The 17,371-nt window shown below is 41.0% G+C and overlaps 4 protein-coding genes across 8 annotated transcripts; 1 reads left to right on the forward strand and 3 right to left on the reverse strand.

Moving 5' to 3' along the window:
• The first annotated feature begins 681 nt into the window (after nt 1–681).
• Nucleotides 682–3,959, forward strand: LOC122012579 (myb-related protein 2-like). 5 transcript variants are annotated; one of them, XM_042569167.1, is made up of 8 exons: nt 682–1,154; nt 1,227–1,431; nt 1,515–1,591; nt 1,684–1,741; nt 1,804–1,894; nt 1,972–2,041; nt 2,926–3,109; nt 3,177–3,308. In XM_042569167.1, exons 1-8 carry the CDS (start codon nt 1,113–1,115, stop codon nt 3,185–3,187), a joined length of 738 nt encoding a protein of 245 aa, XP_042425101.1. In that variant the 5' UTR covers nt 682–1,112; the 3' UTR covers nt 3,188–3,308. The 5 variants fall into 5 exon arrangements, with proteins under 5 accessions (XP_042425101.1, XP_042425097.1, XP_042425098.1 ...); XM_042569163.1 differs by having other exon boundaries at nt 686–1,154; nt 3,188–3,959; XM_042569164.1 differs by having other exon boundaries at nt 690–1,154; nt 2,932–3,109; nt 3,185–3,959.
• A 131-nt stretch (nt 3,960–4,090) lies between these two features.
• On the reverse strand, nt 4,091–9,423 carry LOC122010531 (phospholipid-transporting ATPase 1-like). Its single transcript, XM_042567060.1, has 7 exons — nt 7,758–9,423; nt 7,345–7,640; nt 5,636–6,338; nt 5,415–5,538; nt 5,102–5,321; nt 4,441–4,899; nt 4,091–4,292 (listed from the first exon to the last, which is right to left on the reverse strand). The coding sequence occupies exons 1-7, from the start codon at nt 9,237–9,239 to the stop codon at nt 4,091–4,093; spliced, it is 3,486 nt and encodes a 1,161-aa protein (XP_042422994.1). The 5' UTR covers nt 9,240–9,423.
• Nucleotides 9,424–9,515: 92 nt separating this feature from the next.
• LOC122012580 (putative methyltransferase DDB_G0268948) lies at nt 9,516–10,559 on the reverse strand. The gene is made up of 2 exons (XM_042569168.1): nt 10,360–10,559; nt 9,516–10,266 (listed from the first exon to the last, which is right to left on the reverse strand). Exons 1-2 carry the CDS (start codon nt 10,507–10,509, stop codon nt 9,631–9,633), a joined length of 786 nt encoding a protein of 261 aa, XP_042425102.1. The 5' UTR covers nt 10,510–10,559; the 3' UTR covers nt 9,516–9,630.
• A 1,297-nt stretch (nt 10,560–11,856) lies between these two features.
• On the reverse strand, nt 11,857–13,559 carry LOC122010459 (thioredoxin-like 1-2, chloroplastic). Its single transcript, XM_042567001.1, has 4 exons — nt 13,240–13,559; nt 12,774–12,950; nt 12,530–12,694; nt 11,857–12,357 (listed from the first exon to the last, which is right to left on the reverse strand). Exons 1-4 carry the CDS (start codon nt 13,438–13,440, stop codon nt 12,088–12,090), a joined length of 813 nt encoding a protein of 270 aa, XP_042422935.1. The 5' UTR covers nt 13,441–13,559; the 3' UTR covers nt 11,857–12,087.
• Between the last annotated feature and the right edge of the window lie 3,812 nt (nt 13,560–17,371).

Genomic DNA, 17,371 nt, shown 5'->3' on the forward strand with positions numbered 1-17,371 from the left:
TGTATCAGCTACCTTATACATTTCCTAAATTATGTATTTATGAACAGTACTTCTCTAAATTTAGAGAATAGATTCATTACTAAACATTATTTAAGAGAGAAGAAATAGAGAAGCTAATATATGATGTATTGAAAAGTGAATATCTAAATTTAATAAAGTAATTTTTTTACCGTAAATCATACATTTTATTGCATTTTCTCATATGATCATCTAAAAGAGAAGGATTATGTTATCATCTCATATGATCATCTACTTTATTGCATTTTCTCATCATTTCTCTGCTTTATTTCTATCAAATTTTTATGCTAATTTAGACATCAGAGTGGTCTCGCCAGGCCTCTAGGTGAAACCCTTGATGTTTTTTACTCTCTACATGAAATTGTTGCACTAGGGGAAGAAATCTAGGAGAAGACCTACTCAACGTAATCGTTTTTTATGCTGGATGAATTTTTACTGCCACTTCATTGTGGTGAGATTTCTGGACCGATGTTGGAATGGATTTCTACAGCCTGCATCATCGAGACATCTATGATTTGTTTCATCAACCAAATTTTCCTATCAAACTCTGCTCTACTCATGTAGATCCCTAATAATTGTCGTCTTACAGGTCAGGAATCTGGAAACTCTGCCGAAACTATGGAAAGATTAGAAACATAGCTTCAAGTTTAAAAATTCTCTTCACAAGTATATGCTTCTTTTTTCTTTAGTAGGCCTTTTATGAAAGCGAATGGATATTTATGGATCTATTCTCCTGCACATGCGATGCGACTAGTTAAAGTTGTTCCATGAAAAAGTTTCTTCTGCAGAATGAGTGCAAACTTTAACTTCATGAATTGAAAACTAAAGCTCCAGCACATGGTCCATATTAAAGGAAGGACAATATCTCTTTTTTGGGTTTCTCTGAAGATCGGATCGACTTAACTGCTTTATTCAAATAATTCCAAATTCTCTTTTGCAGTTGGCTTATAAAGAGTTTTGTACCATCCTTCAGCTGCAAGAGAAGCAGATGAGCCTTTGGGAAAATGATAAATCATAGATGTGCATGTCCTGGCATTCCAGAAATACGAAGTAGATGAATCTAAAACGACAAGTTTCAGCTACTCAAAGATCTGATGTGCATAGGATTACCTGAAACAAAGGCAACAATAGATAAGGTAAGAAAAAGGAAAAGGGAAATCTTTGCTTCTATTTGATGATTGATGTGCATACTATTTCTTACCAAGCAGAAGATGTATCATCAAGGCCACAACAACGTCGTTTCTTCTAGGGAAGCATTTCCTCCAGAGAGGCATTTGTTACTGCAACAATGGGGGAGCATTCCAGACGAATCGGGACTAGTGCTATCGACTGATGCAAAGCCAAGGTTGAAGTGGACACCTGAACTCCATGATAAATTCATAGAAGCAGTTAATCAACTTGGTGGAGCAGACAGTAAGTATACAAGAAAAATATATATAGAGCCAAGGCAACATACTTTGCATGATAGCAAACTAACTTGCATAAGTATAATGCAGAGGCAACACCAAAAGCAGTCATGAGACTCATGGGCATTCCTGGACTGACACTGTATCACCTAAAAAGCCATCTTCAGGTCCTGACTAACTAATTACTTAATTCTTCTTCCTTGGCTTTTCTTTATTCATTTTTATATTTGAAGACTAAGCTTCTCTTGTTGAATTGCAGAAGTACAGACTCGGCAAAAATCTTCAACCTCAAGCAAACATGGGAAGTACTAAGAGTGGTAAGAGCAAATCCAAATTTACCAAACATAATGAGCTTGCAAGCTAATACATAATGCTGCAGTTGTAGGTTGTCAGCTAGCAGCAGAAATGACAGATGAAGGTAATAATAATATATCAGCCGTGACCAATACAAATATTGTTCCCCAACCCAAGTAAGAGAGCATCAACACTCATTTAATCTGATGATAATAATACTAAAACATGTACAACTAAAAGAGCGCCATTTCAGGCCTATTCAGATAAATGAAGCACTTCAAATGCAAATTGAGGTACAAAGACAGCTACAAGAACAACTGGAGGTAAATTTTAGTCAGCACGTAGTGTTCATCAACTGTTATTCCCTTCCCTTAAACTTTAGATTAGATCCATGATACCTTGTTTGAGTTGATAAGAATTTAACAGTTCTTATTTGTATCAATATTCTAAAAATGTCTGCATATAGTTACCACAAAGTACCTACTGACTAGCTGGTTTTGTAGAATGAAAATTGGAGCGAGCATCATTTATAACAATAAATCATCCTAGTTATTTTGATGAACTTCAGTTAAATGATATAGCCACGGGAAACAGTTCAAGGGATGGTTAAAACCATAAATCAAGAAAGAGAAAATATGCCCATCATCCATGTCAAGATGGAACGGTAACCAGAAGATATGAAACAGTTTAGATGTAGCCTGGCAGACACCCTGAGCTTTGATGGATTTTTTTTTGTTCATTATATCATAGTTTTAACTGAAAGAAAACAAGAAAAAAAATATCTAAATGAAAAATAATGGCCTTAGTATTGCAGAAGAAACATTGGGGAAAAAAATATATTCATTTTCTAACAGAATGAGAATTTCTATAGAAAAGTATATATGACGTGACTTAATTAAAGAATGGTACACCTTCAAGATAGCAGTAGCCGAGTCAATTGGTTTAAACTTCAGGTTTTCTTCGTACTCAGAAAAACAGCATCATTAAATAGATAACTCTGCTAAAAAAAGAACTAAAAGATAACTGAAACACTACAATTCACTAAGGTGAAAAGCTGAGCAACAATAAGATAAGTAATCATCCTGAACTGAGAAAAAAAAAATCGAACAAGCCTTCTAAGTCTTTTCTTTTACTTTCATCTCTCCTAGTTTAGTTTGCTTTACTATATTATGATGTTGACACGTCATGAAAAATGGATTTGTAAAAGGTTCAGAGGCATTTACAACTCCGAATTGAGGCGCAGGGTAAATACTTGCAGTCTGTGCTGGAGAAGGCTAAAGAGACACTTGGGAAGCAGAATTTGGGTGCTCCAGGACTGGAAGCTGCTAAAGTTCAACTCTGTGAACTAATATCCGAAGTCTCAAATGAATGCTTCAGCAATGCCTTTCCAGGTTTGGAAATTATTACCCGCCTTAATAATAATTTACAAGTGCATCAAGCTGAACTTGCTGACTCTAGATCTTCAGTAGAAAGTTGCCTTACATCATCTGAAGGATCACAAAAGAATCAAGACATAAATGATCTCCACCAAGGTTTAAGAAAGTATAATGGCAGCTTACTGCTTCGTAGACCAAACCTGCATGATTACAAGCCTTTTTCCTCATCCAGTTTAGGAGATTACGAAAGAGCATCTGTCTCGGTTTGTAAATTTGAGGCGCATCCTTTAAGTTCTAAAGCTCAAAGAGGAGGCGCTATTTCAGAGGCATGGCACAAGGAAAGAAGAGCTGAGGCCATATTTCTTGAGCATCCACACAGCAAGAAACATGCAGAACGGAAAAATAGAGGAAAGGAATCAACTGGTTTTGGAATAGCTAGTCATACAGCACAACTAGACCTCAATGCCGATGAAGATAATGGAGATGGAACAGAGAGGAAATTCGACTTGAATGGTTTCAGTTGGGCCTAGTTTGTGACAATGAAACTAGTTACAAAAAAGTGAAATATTCTAGTGTTTGGAGTCAAAATATCATAAGTTGAGACTCGCCCCCAGTAACCCGACGAACACTTTCGATTCAACTCTTCCAAAACTAACCGCCGATTCTGAGTCTCTGAGACATCAGCACTGGCCGCTTGGGGTGTCGGCACCGGCAACGGCCAGGCCGCAATCTCCATGAGCACCCACAGTAGTCATTTTTCTTGTTTTAAGAGTTGTATTGATCGTTTAGCCAACATTTTCTCTAAATCTCGATCGATATCGACTCAAGAGTTTTATTTGATCGACAAATACGTTCAGCGTGATTATTAACCTGCCTCTGCGAATACGTAAGAGCTAACTCTGGTGAAAAACGAAATCCTTTGCTAAAGAATAAAACAATACACCCAGTAAAAGTAGCTAAGAAAAATAAGAGGATTAAATAATGTATTTACTGCCGTCAAGGTTGCGATAATCTTCTTCTCGATGTGGAGTCTCCATTTACATTCCGAAACTTCTCCAACTCTCTAGCAATTTGTATGTCATTAGGCATGAAATGCTGGATCAGTGCCTTCATTACGAAACGGGGAAGCATCCCGGCCACAAGGACACCTAGTAAGCATAGCCAAAATAATCCAGTCCTCATTACGTTAAAGACGGCCCTGTATGCGAATACAAGGTGCAATAACGTTAGAGCAATCATAGAAATCAACGCATCGATACAAAAATTTTAGACTTTGTCAAACAAGTTTCAGTTCTTAATTACTTTATAATATAATCTTGCGATGAGTTTGTGGAAAACAGACGTACCAGTAACCCGGTAGAAACCACACGGAGTCGATGACAATCTCACATATTATTGTTGCAGCAATGCAGCCCCATATTGATGCATGCGTGATCCAGTTCCATCGAAATACATCCATAGCCAAATGAATGTTAACTAGAACGACCACAGCAAGGGTCCATAAGTCTCCTAGACTGGATTCATCGATACCACTGTGTGTATATGCGACACAAGGAATGAAGAAGATAACCACGCTTTGCCAAACTGTATCAAGCATAGTGATGTTGAACAGCTTCAAATTGTAGCTTTTATTCATCTGCCCTGATCTATATAGCTGAGGGTACTTTATCAATGTTTCCCTGCTAAGGTCTTTGTCGAAGATTCCGATGATGATGGTTGGTAGAGCTGTGTAAATAATAGAATACAAAACACTGCTCCACTCAGTTACAGCGGTCGTCAAGCTATAAGCAGCGTAAAGCACATACCTATCATCCAAAAACATCATAGTTAGCAATATATGTTATCAAGAAGATAAGCAGGGATGGGTAGATTAACATGTTGAAGAGAAAATTAGTGAGATAATGCACATCCATTCTTAAAGATGTAGATTTGTTAATTCCGTGCAACCATAAGAAAGGTAAATTGAAAGTTTGATAATTGCATGCAACATTGTTCATAAACACATACCAGAATAGGATGAAGACAAAAACTGCATTACGATAAAAGTTGTACAAGATCATGTAGGTCATCCTCTGGTAATTCCAATGCCCGTGAACTAACAAGAGGGGCGCCAAAAATCGGAACTGTCCCATAGCAAAATCTGATGCCATAACGGCTTGCCTTCCCTCTTGGCCACTAATGCCAATCCCAACATCAGCCATTTGGATCATTGAGACATCATTTGCACCTGGTATTAAAAACATGTTAAAAGAGAACCTACACTGCACTAAAGGAAATGACTTCATCTGTGGTCTAGTGAATATGCAAATTTGAAGCTTACCATCTCCGATAGCAAGGGTCAAATCATCTATTCGATCCTTTATAAGAGCAATTATTCCAGCCTTTTGCAATGGAGCAACACGGCAGCACAACACAACATCACATATGATAGCCACCTTAAAAAGCTGCACTTTCAAAGTAAAAAAAGTACAAGAACATAAATGCTAGGAAAAAAGAAGCCTGGAGAACTCGTTTAACATCTATATTCGAGTCGTCATGTACCTCTTCTTGCAATTCTGTCTCCAACATGTAGACGAGACTCGAACCATCTACAATCAAAGCCATAGGAACCCTTGAAGATACTGAGGAAGACAATCTACTTTCAGTTGGCATCTCCGCAAGATTGCAAGACATGGCAACTGCATCATGTAGACTCTTTTTACAGGTTTCTCTGGAATTGCTGTTTATCACAATCTGAGTCATTTCACTGGTTAGAAGCTTACAAGAATAGCCAATAGAAATAGCAGTTTCTTGCTTATCCCCTGTCAAGACCCAAACCCTGATGTCAGCTTTTCTCATGGATTCTATGGCTTCTGGTACACCCTGTTGTAGCTTATCTTCAATTGCTGAGGCTCCCAAAATTTCAAAATTTCTTTCAAAATCAACTGCAACAGCTCGGAGTAATTTACCCCTTCCAATCAAAGTAGTACTAGCATTCTCATAGGCAGAGTGCCATGCTTTGAATTCATTTCTACTCAATTTACGTACACCAATAACCAAAGTCCTCAGACCCAAACATGAGTAGGCCTCGAGATTTATCTTGGTTGCATCAATAACTTTCAAGTCCAAGGATTTCTGTGCAACACCAAACATTGAAGTGTCAGCGCCTTTCACAAATAGCTTTACTGTGTTATCAGGACACCTGATTATAACTGACATCCTCTTCCGGTCACTATCAAATTCATGAAGACCTAAAACATCAAATCTGCAATTGTATTCGTAGGAGTTAAAAATTGGAGAGGACTGATTCAAAAGCTTAGTAGCATGAAGCAGAAGCGAAATAGAACTAGGTACAGATTGAATCACTTTGGAACATATTGGCTCGAAGTCTTTAGAACTGTCTGAGTATTATGGTTAATGTGCAGATGAATTTACAAAATTTATGGAAATAATATTCAAAAGGATACTAGCATGAGGAAAACGAGAAAAAACTACTTTGGATTTTAATCATTTGGAAATGAGGTGGCCTATGTTTCTGAATTCAATAATATGATTAATTTGCAGATGAACTCCTAAAATTGGGATAAATATACTTCAGGCACTACATACTTTTATAATGCTAGAGTAGAGATCCTAGCACAATAAACAGAAAATTCTCTTTAGTTATGATCCATTATTCTCACACACCCATATAGAATGTCTATTTGTAGATCACATCTCCAGCAACGTCTTATTTAGATTTTATCTCCATTCTAGCTTTCTCTTTACATATTCTCCATTCTATTTCGTCTTATTACCAATCAAATTTTTTCCACTCGTTTTTCCCATTACTTTGAGCTACCGTGGCTGATTTAGGCAAAATTCCATTAGCTATAGATTGAGCCATAAATGCTACAGATAGTACAGTATAACAGGATTTAGGCAAATACTTTGTAGAATGCTATCAGTTCTTATAAGACTGCTATAACCAACAATTCTGATGAAACATTCTTGTCAAGATTCAATATGCATATAATACACACTCCCATTTGTAGCACTGGCACACAGTTCAAGAATTGAAAATTGTCATCATTAATCATGTTGCCTTTATCAATCAAAACCATGATAAAGTAAGACAACCAGCTGCTAACTTAATTGAGCAGCAATTAAAAAAAATGTTAAACCCCAATAAAATGTTATATCAATTACATGTCATGTGGAACTGTGGTTCATATCAATTATATAATCATAGAAAAACAATTTCATCTTGAAAACAAAAACTGGAAGGTTACCTTTGTTTCTCCCCAAGGACATCGACAATAATGTGTCCGGATGTGCGCTCCATAAGTACAAAACCATAGGAAGCAGCTGCATTAACGAGTGCCTGCTCATCTGGAGACTCACCTTGATAATCTATTAATGTCTCATTGGGATCTGAAGTCTCAACAACTTGAGGAATCATGGTATTGCAGCATGCCAAAGCAAGGAAGAACTCATAAGCTTGCCTTCCATGTTCGGTATCAGTTTCATTTCTCAGTAATTTGACTAGATCAGGGTCTGTTTTAACTGGCTTCTTTGTCTTCCAAATCTGTTCATTAGAAAGTATCAAAAAATGAATAAAATGTGGCAGCCGTGTTAAGCAAATTACACCTTAAACTACAGCCTACAAGTTGCAGAAAGTAGCAAAGAAGAACATGCTACCTACGGTATAATGTAATTCGTTATTGTCCTGTGAAGAAGCATTTCCACCACTATAGTCTATCCCCCAAATACTTGTACGACGGAACTCCATCTTGTTCTCTGTCAAAGTCCCTGTCTTGTCCGAAAAAACATACTTAATCTGCCCAAGATCCTCGTTTATGTTAAGAGCCCTACATTGAAACCATGACTTTGAGCTCTCATCGAGCAAATTGCTATCCCAAGTCATGAAATAGGACTGCCCAAGCCTGACCATCTCCATCGAGATGTAGAGTGAAATGGGAATCATGATCTGAAACACGATCGCAGACATGAGGAAAGTAAAAAAGACCTGAATCCCAATCCCGTAGTAGTTATAGTTCCTGTCAACATCCCCGGAGTAGTCTCTTTTCCTAAAGAATTGAGCGAGCTCCAAACCGTCACCATGTTTACCCAACCAAATTCCACTACAAATGGACACGACAGAGCAGAGGGCGATCAGAATTGCAGAAAGAAGCAGAGTCTCCCTGTTCATTTGGGTCTCCAAGCGGCTACGCTTTGAGGGAGCATCAGAGCTATTGAGCATGACCTTAGTTTCATTCCCGGTGTACACTGCAACCCCCATAACCCAAGCAGTGTTCTTGAGCTCGCAACCGCGAAGGATAATGTTGGAGGGACCTAGTGAGACCCGCTTCCCATCGACCTCCATGTTAGCTAGGAAGCCGTATATATTGCGGTTGGGTTCTTCGCAGCGAATGACGCATTTATCAGAGGCGAGGCGAGACATCGTCTCCTGCTTGGCATAGCGTGTCTTGAGGTTGGACTCGCCGTCGAGGTTGATGGTTTGGACGTAGCAGAGGCCGGAAGGGTCGCTAGTGGAGAGAATCACCATGTCACAAGGAATGGTCTCATCGTCGGACACCTTAAGGACGTCCCCGACGCGAACATCCTTCCACCTCTTTGAGCAGAACTGGCCGGTGCAAGGGTCGTGGACAGACACGGGGCGGTTGTTCTCGATGCGATCAGATCGGTGGCGTCTCCAATCCTCGTAGGCGTCCTTGGCGGCGGTGACGACGAGGACGAAGGCGAGGGGGAGGATGGATGCCCCGCGGCCAAACACGGCGAGCTGGGGCAGCTGGTTGAGGACCGCGATCGCAAGGAAGTAAATGTAGGAGACGCGGTGGAATTGCTCGAAGAGGTTGCGGGGGAGAAAGGTGAGGAGGGAGTACTTGGCGGTGCGGACGGCGTTGCCAGCAAACTCGAGGTGGGGGTCGCTGCCGTCTGTATCGCCGAGGATGACATTCCTGGAGTCGGAATCGTGGAGCTCGCGCTGTGAGGCGGCGAAGCGTTCCGATTCGGCGCGGGAGCCGTGGCGAATGAACGGAAGCGGAAAGTTGATGTTGTCGAGGGAGAACTGGTAGCGGGAGGAGCGGTGGCGGTGGTGGTGGGAGGAGGAGACGGAGGGACGCGCTTCTTGCTGAGGCAATGTGGGCGGCCCTTGGAGGGCCATTGTCGCTTTCTTCCTCTGCCCTGTTTTTCTTGGACGAGGAAGAAGAGACTGGTGGCAAGGGAGCAAGACATCGAATCGATCCTTGAAGGTGTTTCAAAAAAATAGCGTTGTTGCCATAAATAGGCACCGCCCTAGATTTGGCATATTCCTCGGTTTAACGATGGCTTTTGAATTTTGCCAGGAAGGAAAACACGAATCAATCTCCCCGTTTGCTATTTTTTTTTTTTTATTGATCATTTGATTCAAAAAATAGTTAATTTGTCTCGAGACATACAATTAAGAGAATTCAGATATTCATTAATTCGTAGGACTCTGCGTAACAATTTATTTGATCATGATTCTGTGAAATGGTAAAGATCAGACGATGCGTGGGAATTGCCGAGAAAAATGTTCAGTTCTTCACTTTCCCAATCCTGAGGAAAATTGGGAAGCGAATGGCCTTCACCAGCTTCCCATCGCCGCCCCACGCCCTCTCCAACTCCGCCACCGTCTCCTCCGTCAAAAGCTCCACTCCCCTCTCCTTCGCCGTCTGATAAGCCGACCACGACCGGACGTACGTCAGGTACGCCTCCAGATCCATGGTCCGCTCCGTCGCGAACTCGAACGGCCCGGTGGTCTCCTCCCCCTCCACCGGGTCGTAGGAGAACAGAATCGTCCTGTACTCGTCGTCCACCTTCCGCCGCTCCGGAGCCCAGAACGGGTTCGACTGGGCGTAGACCCGCCGGAGCACGGCGTCCACCGACGGGTCGACTCGGGGCAGGGTGTAGCACCACGCGGCCAGGACGCCGCCGGGTTTGGCGAGGACCGAGTCGACCTGGTCGTAGAACGCGGCGTGGTCGAACCAGTGGAGGGCCTGGGCCACCGTGACGAGATCCACGGTCGACGGCGGCGCCACGTGGCGATGGAGGTCCGCAAGGGACATGGCGCTCGGCGTGTGGCGGTAGTCGACGTTGGCGTGTTTGGGGGCGAAGCGGAGCTGCTCCGGGCTCGTGTCCGTGGCCACCACTCGTTCATACAATTGGGCCAGCTGAGTCGAGAATCGTTCGAGACTTAGAGAAAACATGTTGACTAAACAATCAATTAAATTACAAAACGCAAAATGAATATTGTAGATGCTCACGGAGACGGCGGCTTGGCCGCTGCCGGTCCCGACGTCCCAGACTCGGGTTCGCTTGGGGGTTTTGGAGGAGATGAATCGGAAGAGTTCGTCGGGGTAACTCGGGCGAGCCTCGACGTAAAACTCGGCCTGCTTGTGGAACAGATCAGCCATAGTTGATTTCTCGTCGCTTTTATGAGAATAATGCAGGACCCTGTGGCCTCTGTGACATTTATAAAGGGCAGGAGAGAAGAGTTGCATTGGAATCTGACTTCCTGTGGACTATTTATCTTTGCCTTTCATTTTCTCGGTGAATTATGTAAATGGCTGCTGTATAAACGTGCTTCCCAAGTATTCTTTTGAACGCATGAACAACTGACACGTGGAAGTGTTGTGGTCAATATTTGGTTCTGACCAAATTCATTTAGGAAGCTGTCACGGCTCTTTCGGGGAGGGCCGTACATTTTGAAAGAATATAAATTATGAAAGTCTATCACATAATAGTCGAGCGGCCTTTTTTAGCCCAGAAGGCCCGAGGTGAGTACTAGTCTCCTAGACGGACTGGCCAATTTTTTTATTTATAAAGTATTTAAAAATTGTTAACTATTTAGAAAAAATATAAAAAAATATATATTATGATGCAAATTTCAAATTAACTTTTAAAAATATGAAAGTGAATTTAATTCGTTTTTAAAAAAAAAAATACGTTTGATTCGAATTTATCTGTTTGAATTTTTAAAGGTTATTTATTTATCTTTTTTTTAAAAAAAATGATCAGAATGTATTTATCTCTTTTTAACTTTATCTTTCTCCTACTACACCACTAGTACTAGTAGAGGCTTCTTGTCATTGAAATCTGAGGTCGGGTGCCTACTTTCATCTTGTAAGTAAGTCATAAGAACTAAAATACTTATCTATCAATATAACATATTTAACTCATTAGTTTCATCATGAAAATCTGACTGACTTTCCACCAATATAACATATTAAGGGGATGTCTTTACTCTGCCAGATCTTCCATGATTTACCGTCTCAACAACCTAAAAGATTGTGATTCGATTGAATCCACACAAATAATTGGACGCGAAACTCGGCGCAAGGCCTCCCCAATGAAAATGACATTGACAGCAAGACGAGACGTACAAGAACAACAGTTGTTGCCAACCGAGCAACGTTTCTCTTATGATCTTGTTGGTTAGTAAGAGGAGACGCGGCTAAAATGCCAAGTGCGAGCTCTCACGCACTTCCCCGGCCCACTCCATCCCAATCTTATCAAGTATCATTGCGTGGTCCTGACTGCTGACTCATGGATAGCAACTGCTCACACTTTTGTGTCGTGCTCACGTTTATCTTCAAAATTCAATCCTCCCCCAGTTGTATCTAACTCAATGGCTAAATTTTACTTTCCGCCTTTCCTAATTCACATGAAGAGAGAAGAAGATAAAGACGGATAAAGATTTTAAGAAAAACAATGAGATAAAGCCATAAAGATAGCTCACAGATCACAAACTGACACCAAACTTCAGGAATTGACAGAGAATGTTATTAACCATAGCAAAATATCTTTAGGACAGATTGAATTCCTCATGCAGGAACCACAACTACTTAGCAGACCCGAACAGGTAAAAAAAGAAAGAGCCTGCGTTGCTCTTGCTCAATCTCTTTTACTATAATCATCATAGAGATTAACAAGAGGATAGCACTTGAAGAAACAATTCAGAACACTAAATTAGTACAATCACTGCCATTTCTTCATCCCTGAGCTGTTGCTAGGCTCTTCTCCTCAATGTCCTGAAAGAACCATGGATTTCTATGAAGAGGGAGCATTGGATTTGCAGGAGTTTTCTCAGAAGATGCATCATGAAGATTTGGAACAGGAACTGGTGCTTTGGGAGTATAATTGAAGGAGAGATCTCCGTTCGCAGCCAATGCCATAAGTTCTGACTCCTCCAAGCCTTTTGCAGGACTCAGGCTGCACCTGTCGGCATTGTGCTTGGCCAGTGCATCTTTGAATTTCTTAATCTGTATTTTTTTTATAAAAAAAATGTCAAAATCAAAATTAAAAAGAAGCAAAATGCTTAACGAAAATCAATGCAAGTTCTATGATCTAGTATCAATGCTATATTGTGATGACCAATGGAGCAAAAGAATGGAAGGCAGAGAAGGGAAGATGGATAAGGATTCTGGATATTACAGTTGCATTTGTGCAGCTGAAGCTGCAGAGGCGGCCTTCTGCTCCCCGGTAAAACTTAAAAAAGGGGAGGACATGAACGTTCAAGCTGTAACACATGGACTTATGTTGCTCATGGTTTATTTGTGGAAACAGGACATTAGGGTTCATCTCTGCAAACTGGCAAATCTACACATGAAAAGATGATCAATTTACTGAAATCCCTAATTAACATGTACACAGCAAGATCATCACCACTCTATTATACCTTTGGGTGGAGGGCCCGGCAGCCTCCACATCCAGGGGAGAAGAAATCTACAATGACAAGTTTGTCGCCAGCTTCCGATAAAGTGTCGACTAGATCCTGTGCTGAATCGATCACTTTCATGTTGGGATGGAGAAACTTTTCCCACCATTTCACAGATTTTCTAACAGAAAGAGACATCTACAATTGCACGGAAAAACAAAATTTCTAAGATTCAGAATTAACGTCATAACAAGGGGTTGAGAAAACAAACCGAGAAACATATTAGAATCACAAAAGGAAAAATATATATATTTTTTAAAATTTTATGAAGCACTGACTAAAAAATGTGAAGCTGTAAATTTTCCAGATCGAGATTAGGTAAAGAAACAGGAAGCAACGAGAAAGAAAAAGAAGAACCCTCCCGAAATAAAAGATTTGAACGTTTGCTCGTGGAGAAGAAACAACACATTTTCTAGCATCTACTGACCTGTGCAGAGATGAAACCGAGGTTTCCGCTCCCTAAGGGCTTGCCTCTCGTCGACCCGACAACCAACCTTCTTCCAAGGAATCGACTCCAAGACCGCCCAAGCTCAATAGCACTAGAGGAACAACGGCGAAGCTCCAAGGAAGCGTCCCTCCTCGTATTGCAGGAAAGACACATGCCCTTTCCCAAAGCTTCCACTGCCATTGATTACAGTCGACAGAGCAGATGAACAGAGATCTGGGAGTCAAATTAAGCGAAATCGGGAGGAGACGAGCGGAAGAGGGTCGGAAGAATAAAAAGGCCGCAGCAAATAGAAACCGGTCATATGCGGCGACCACACTGACACTCCTCCTTCTGTTTTATCTTCTCCTCGGGAATCGTAGCCGTTAATCAAGACCATCGGGTCCGCGCTGGACTAAACGGACGGTGGGTAAAAGTTTAGTGCGTTAAATACAACCGGATCCAATTGTGGATGAGGCACGGAAAAATAAAGGTAAAACCATCGGTTATGAACAAAAAGGCGACCCTAGATTACACCCACCACGCCTCTGCGGGGCCCGTGAGCAGTTTGCCATCGATTGGTCTTGAATATTTTTGGTAGAACTGCGTGCGATGATTTTGACGTGCGCTTAAGGTGGGAATTGGGACGGCAGTCAGTTGAGTGAGAGATACTTTTTATTTTGAGGCTCCCGATTTGTCCACCTACAGAATACCCGGGACAAACGCGTTGGACGATATTTTTACTAGTCAATTGTGAATTGGGTACGATTTGCGTCTTATATTGTGAACGTCATCATTATTTATTTATAATTAGGTTGTCTTTATTTTTTTTTGGTTGAACGAGGAAAATGCGTGGACTTTTTCGAAAATCAGGGAGACACCCAAAACAGAAAAATAGGAGATAAAAAAAATGATGTGCGTTATAGCAAAATAACGTAGAAAAGATCAACAACGAAATTTCTAAAAATTGGTCTAATAATTACTCAATTTTTTTATCGAATCACATAATTTTTTTTCAAAATATCTAAATCACTAAATCACGGACTCTACGTTTTTAAAATTACTAAATTACTTATCTGATAATTATTTTATCCCTTCCCATTCTGAATGGATTGCAAAAGTAATCGACTCAGGTTAATTTTTTATTTTTTTAATACGTAGATTTTTTTAAACAAGATTGATTTATATTTAAAAAATTATAATTTTCAATATATTTGAATCAAATTAATACTTAAAGAATATATATAACATTTGATTTCGTATCATTTTGATTTTTTATAATTTTTCGTTTCAATCAAAACTAACTAATAACTCTAAAAATTTTAAAATAACATTAAATTAGGATATAAATATTTATGTAAATGTTCAATTATGTCCCCTCACTTATCAATTTGACACTCTACATCACATCAAAATTAGATCCTCTAGACCATTTTTATAATCTAGAGGATAGTCTCTTTACATATATTAGTGAAGATGAATGATCTCCATCTATTTGATAAATAGGGATCATCCATCCCACTAATATATGTAAAAATATCATCCTCTGAACCGTAAAAAATGGTATAGATGATCTCCTCTACATCACGAGCCGTTATTTTTTTCATACAAATTGAATTTTTAATTGTTAAAAAAAAAAGATTTTAATCCCTATAGTGTGGCAGCAACTGTTCATATTTACCCACAATTTTAATCGATTTGCTTATTAAAAACCTTTTTTTAATAATTAAAATTTTAATTTGTGTAAACAATTCATTGTTGTTAATGTATTCTGTCAAATTAATTTTTGAAAATATGGATATAATTAGGAGATTAGATAAATACATAGAATATGATTCCATATCATTCCGAGTTCTCTAGTTCTATTTAAAATAAGTTGATGGACCTAAAGAATTTGAAATGACAAAGTTCTATATATTCATCTAGTTCTCATGATCATATACGTGTCATCAAATATGAATTTAGTACAATATATTAGGAGCAGTGATTTTTTGAACACGATTGTGTCTGAAAAATTTAATTCATGTTAAAAAATTATTGTTCTCAATATATTGGGTCAAATAGATATGTGAGAGTATAAATATAATCAAGAGAACTAAGGCTACGTTTGGTTGGGTGTAATGTAATTGAGCTTGTAATGCAATCAAATATGTAATGTAATGTAATGTAATGTAATCCTGATTACATTACTACGTTTGGTAATGTAATGTATGTAATCTTTAATTACAAGGGTGATTACATTCTTTTGTTTGGTGTCCATTATTTTTTATAAGGAATGTAATTCGTATTATTATAAAATAACAAAAATATCCTACAACCTCTACCGATGGGTGCTACATCTTTGTCGGAGTTTGCGGTCGCCGCCGCCGTCGGTCGCCGCCAGCAGTGGGTGGCGGCGGGCGACGATGGGCGGCGACAGATTAGGGGTATATTTGACATTTAAATTTTTGTTAAACGATGACCTTGTAATGTAATCGGATTACAATGTGTTTGTTTTGTAATTCAGATTACAAAAGTTCATTACATTTTGTAATCCAGATTACATTACATTACAAATTAAAAATGAAACCAAACAAATTAATCAGCCTTGTAATGTAATCTGGATTACATTAAGGTTACGTTTGGTTGGGTGTAATGTAATTTAGCTTGTAATGTAATCAAATTTGTAATGTAATGTAATGTAATGTAATTGATCCTGTCTGGAAGCTGAGAAGACGAACCTGCCGGAATGACGTGTCTGGAAGGTTGACCGCATCCCCATGACCCGGTTGATGATCTGTCTGCTGCGTTGACCAAGTCGTCTGAAGTCCTCCTCCGGTCAACTGTACCTGTATCCAGCGACCGGGTTCCCCCGGTCTCTGGTACCTCGGTGCTCGAGGCGAATCCCACAGACATATAAGTAACCGCATAATAGTATAGCAATAAAATGAACAGATACCGAGTACGAGAACTTACCCTGGCCCAGGGGGGCGCCCTTGGAAGGATGGATGAGCTGGTCGTGTCGCTAATCGAGTCGTAGCGGCCCGGAACAATACAACGGCTCACAGGCCGGCACACGGCACACAGGCCGGATAATACGAATGACTCATTAGCATAATAATGGTACGAAGAATGAAATGCGACAGCACGATGGCCGGATCCACATCGGCTCACAAGCCGAACATAATCTTGGCGCGAAGGCCTGAATAAGCAAACCTGAGCCCGTCAGATGACGGCTGCTTGGAGGGTGATGACGGTGTTCGATCGGGACGGCTTTGGTAGTCACTGGAGGTATCATCAGCGGCTGTAGGTGGCATCATACGCTGAAGCCGGTGGAGGCGGCAACAACAGCCGCTGTCGGCGACAATGACAACCCTGGAGTCTGCTGCGGTGGGGGTGGCGGAGGCCTCAAGAGGCTGCAGCGATGCCTGTCGGGGGCGACGGCGCGTGCTGGTGGCAACGGCGCTCGCTGACGGCAGCGGTGCGCGCTAGCGGCAGCGGCGCATGCTGACGGCGGCCACGGGAATCGGCGGCTGTAGTCGCCGGAGGCGGAAGCAGTGCCTATCGGGTGATGCCGTGAGGAGAAAGGAGGGTTGTGGTCGGAATCGCCAGGAGGAGAGGAAGGCAGTGGTGGCCGGCGCCGGCGAGAAGCGAGAAGGGGAGAAAATGCTTCTGTCCCTGCTCCGTTTGGCGGCGGCGGCTCTCTCCCACGAACCCAGCCCCATTTTTCCCGTGAACCGTGATCTCCCTTTAAAGCCAAAACCTAATTTGATTCCAAATGTCCAAAATGCCCTCCACTTTCCTCCTAATTCCTTCTCTGCCCCTTAATCACATCCATATCAGTAATCTTGATTACATTACTACGTTTGGAAATATAATGTATGTAATATTTGATTACAAGGATGATTACATTTTTTTTGTTTGGTATCTATTATTTTTTATCAGGAATGTAATTTGCATTATTATAAAATGACAAAAATGTCCTACGACCTCTATTGACGGTCGCCGCACTTCTGCCGGAGCTTGCGGCAGCTACCGGCCGCCGCCGCCGCCGGCCGCCGACCATCGCCGCCGCCCACCGTCCGCCGACCACCGTCGCCGCCGCCGTCGGTCGTCGATCGCCGCTTGTCGTCGACCGTCGGTCGTCGACCGCCGC

This window comes from Zingiber officinale, chromosome 8A (assembly GCF_018446385.1).
Source record: "Zingiber officinale cultivar Zhangliang chromosome 8A, Zo_v1.1, whole genome shotgun sequence".
NCBI classification, from domain to species: Eukaryota; Viridiplantae; Streptophyta; class Magnoliopsida; order Zingiberales; family Zingiberaceae; genus Zingiber; species Zingiber officinale.

Excerpts from the sequence above, each read along its gene's own strand:
- LOC122012579 (XM_042569162.1), top strand. The coding sequence starts at position 1,113 with ATGTGCATAGGATTACCTGAAACAAAGGCAACAATAGATAAG. Across the intron at positions 1,592-1,683 it reads ACCTAAAAAGCCATCTTCAG|AAGTACAGACTCGGCAAAAA; the intron begins GTCCTGACTAAC and ends GTTGAATTGCAG. Across the intron at positions 1,895-1,971 it reads AATATTGTTCCCCAACCCAA|GCCTATTCAGATAAATGAAG; the intron begins GTAAGAGAGCAT and ends GCGCCATTTCAG.
- LOC122012580 (XM_042569168.1), bottom strand. The coding sequence starts at position 10,509 with ATGGCTGATCTGTTCCACAAGCAGGCCGAGTTTTACGTCGAGGCTCGC. Across the intron at positions 10,267-10,359 it reads GCGGCCAAGCCGCCGTCTCC|CTGGCCCAATTGTATGAACG; the intron begins GTGAGCATCTAC and ends TTCTCGACTCAG.
- LOC122010459 (XM_042567001.1), bottom strand. The coding sequence starts at position 13,440 with ATGGCAGTGGAAGCTTTGGGAAAGGGCATGTGTCTTTCCTGCAATACG. Across the intron at positions 12,951-13,239 it reads TCGGTTTCATCTCTGCACAG|ATGTCTCTTTCTGTTAGAAA; the intron begins GTCAGTAGATGC and ends GTGCAATTGTAG. Across the intron at positions 12,695-12,773 it reads GCCGGGCCCTCCACCCAAAG|ATTTGCCAGTTTGCAGAGAT; the intron begins GTATAATAGAGT and ends TTTCATGTGTAG.
- LOC122010531 (XM_042567060.1), bottom strand. The coding sequence starts at position 9,239 with ATGGCCCTCCAAGGGCCGCCCACATTGCCTCAGCAAGAAGCGCGTCCC. Across the intron at positions 7,641-7,757 it reads ATAACGAATTACATTATACC|ATTTGGAAGACAAAGAAGCC; the intron begins GTAGGTAGCATG and ends TCTAATGAACAG. Across the intron at positions 5,539-5,635 it reads AGACAGAATTGCAAGAAGAG|CTTTTTAAGGTGGCTATCAT; the intron begins GTACATGACGAC and ends TTGAAAGTGCAG.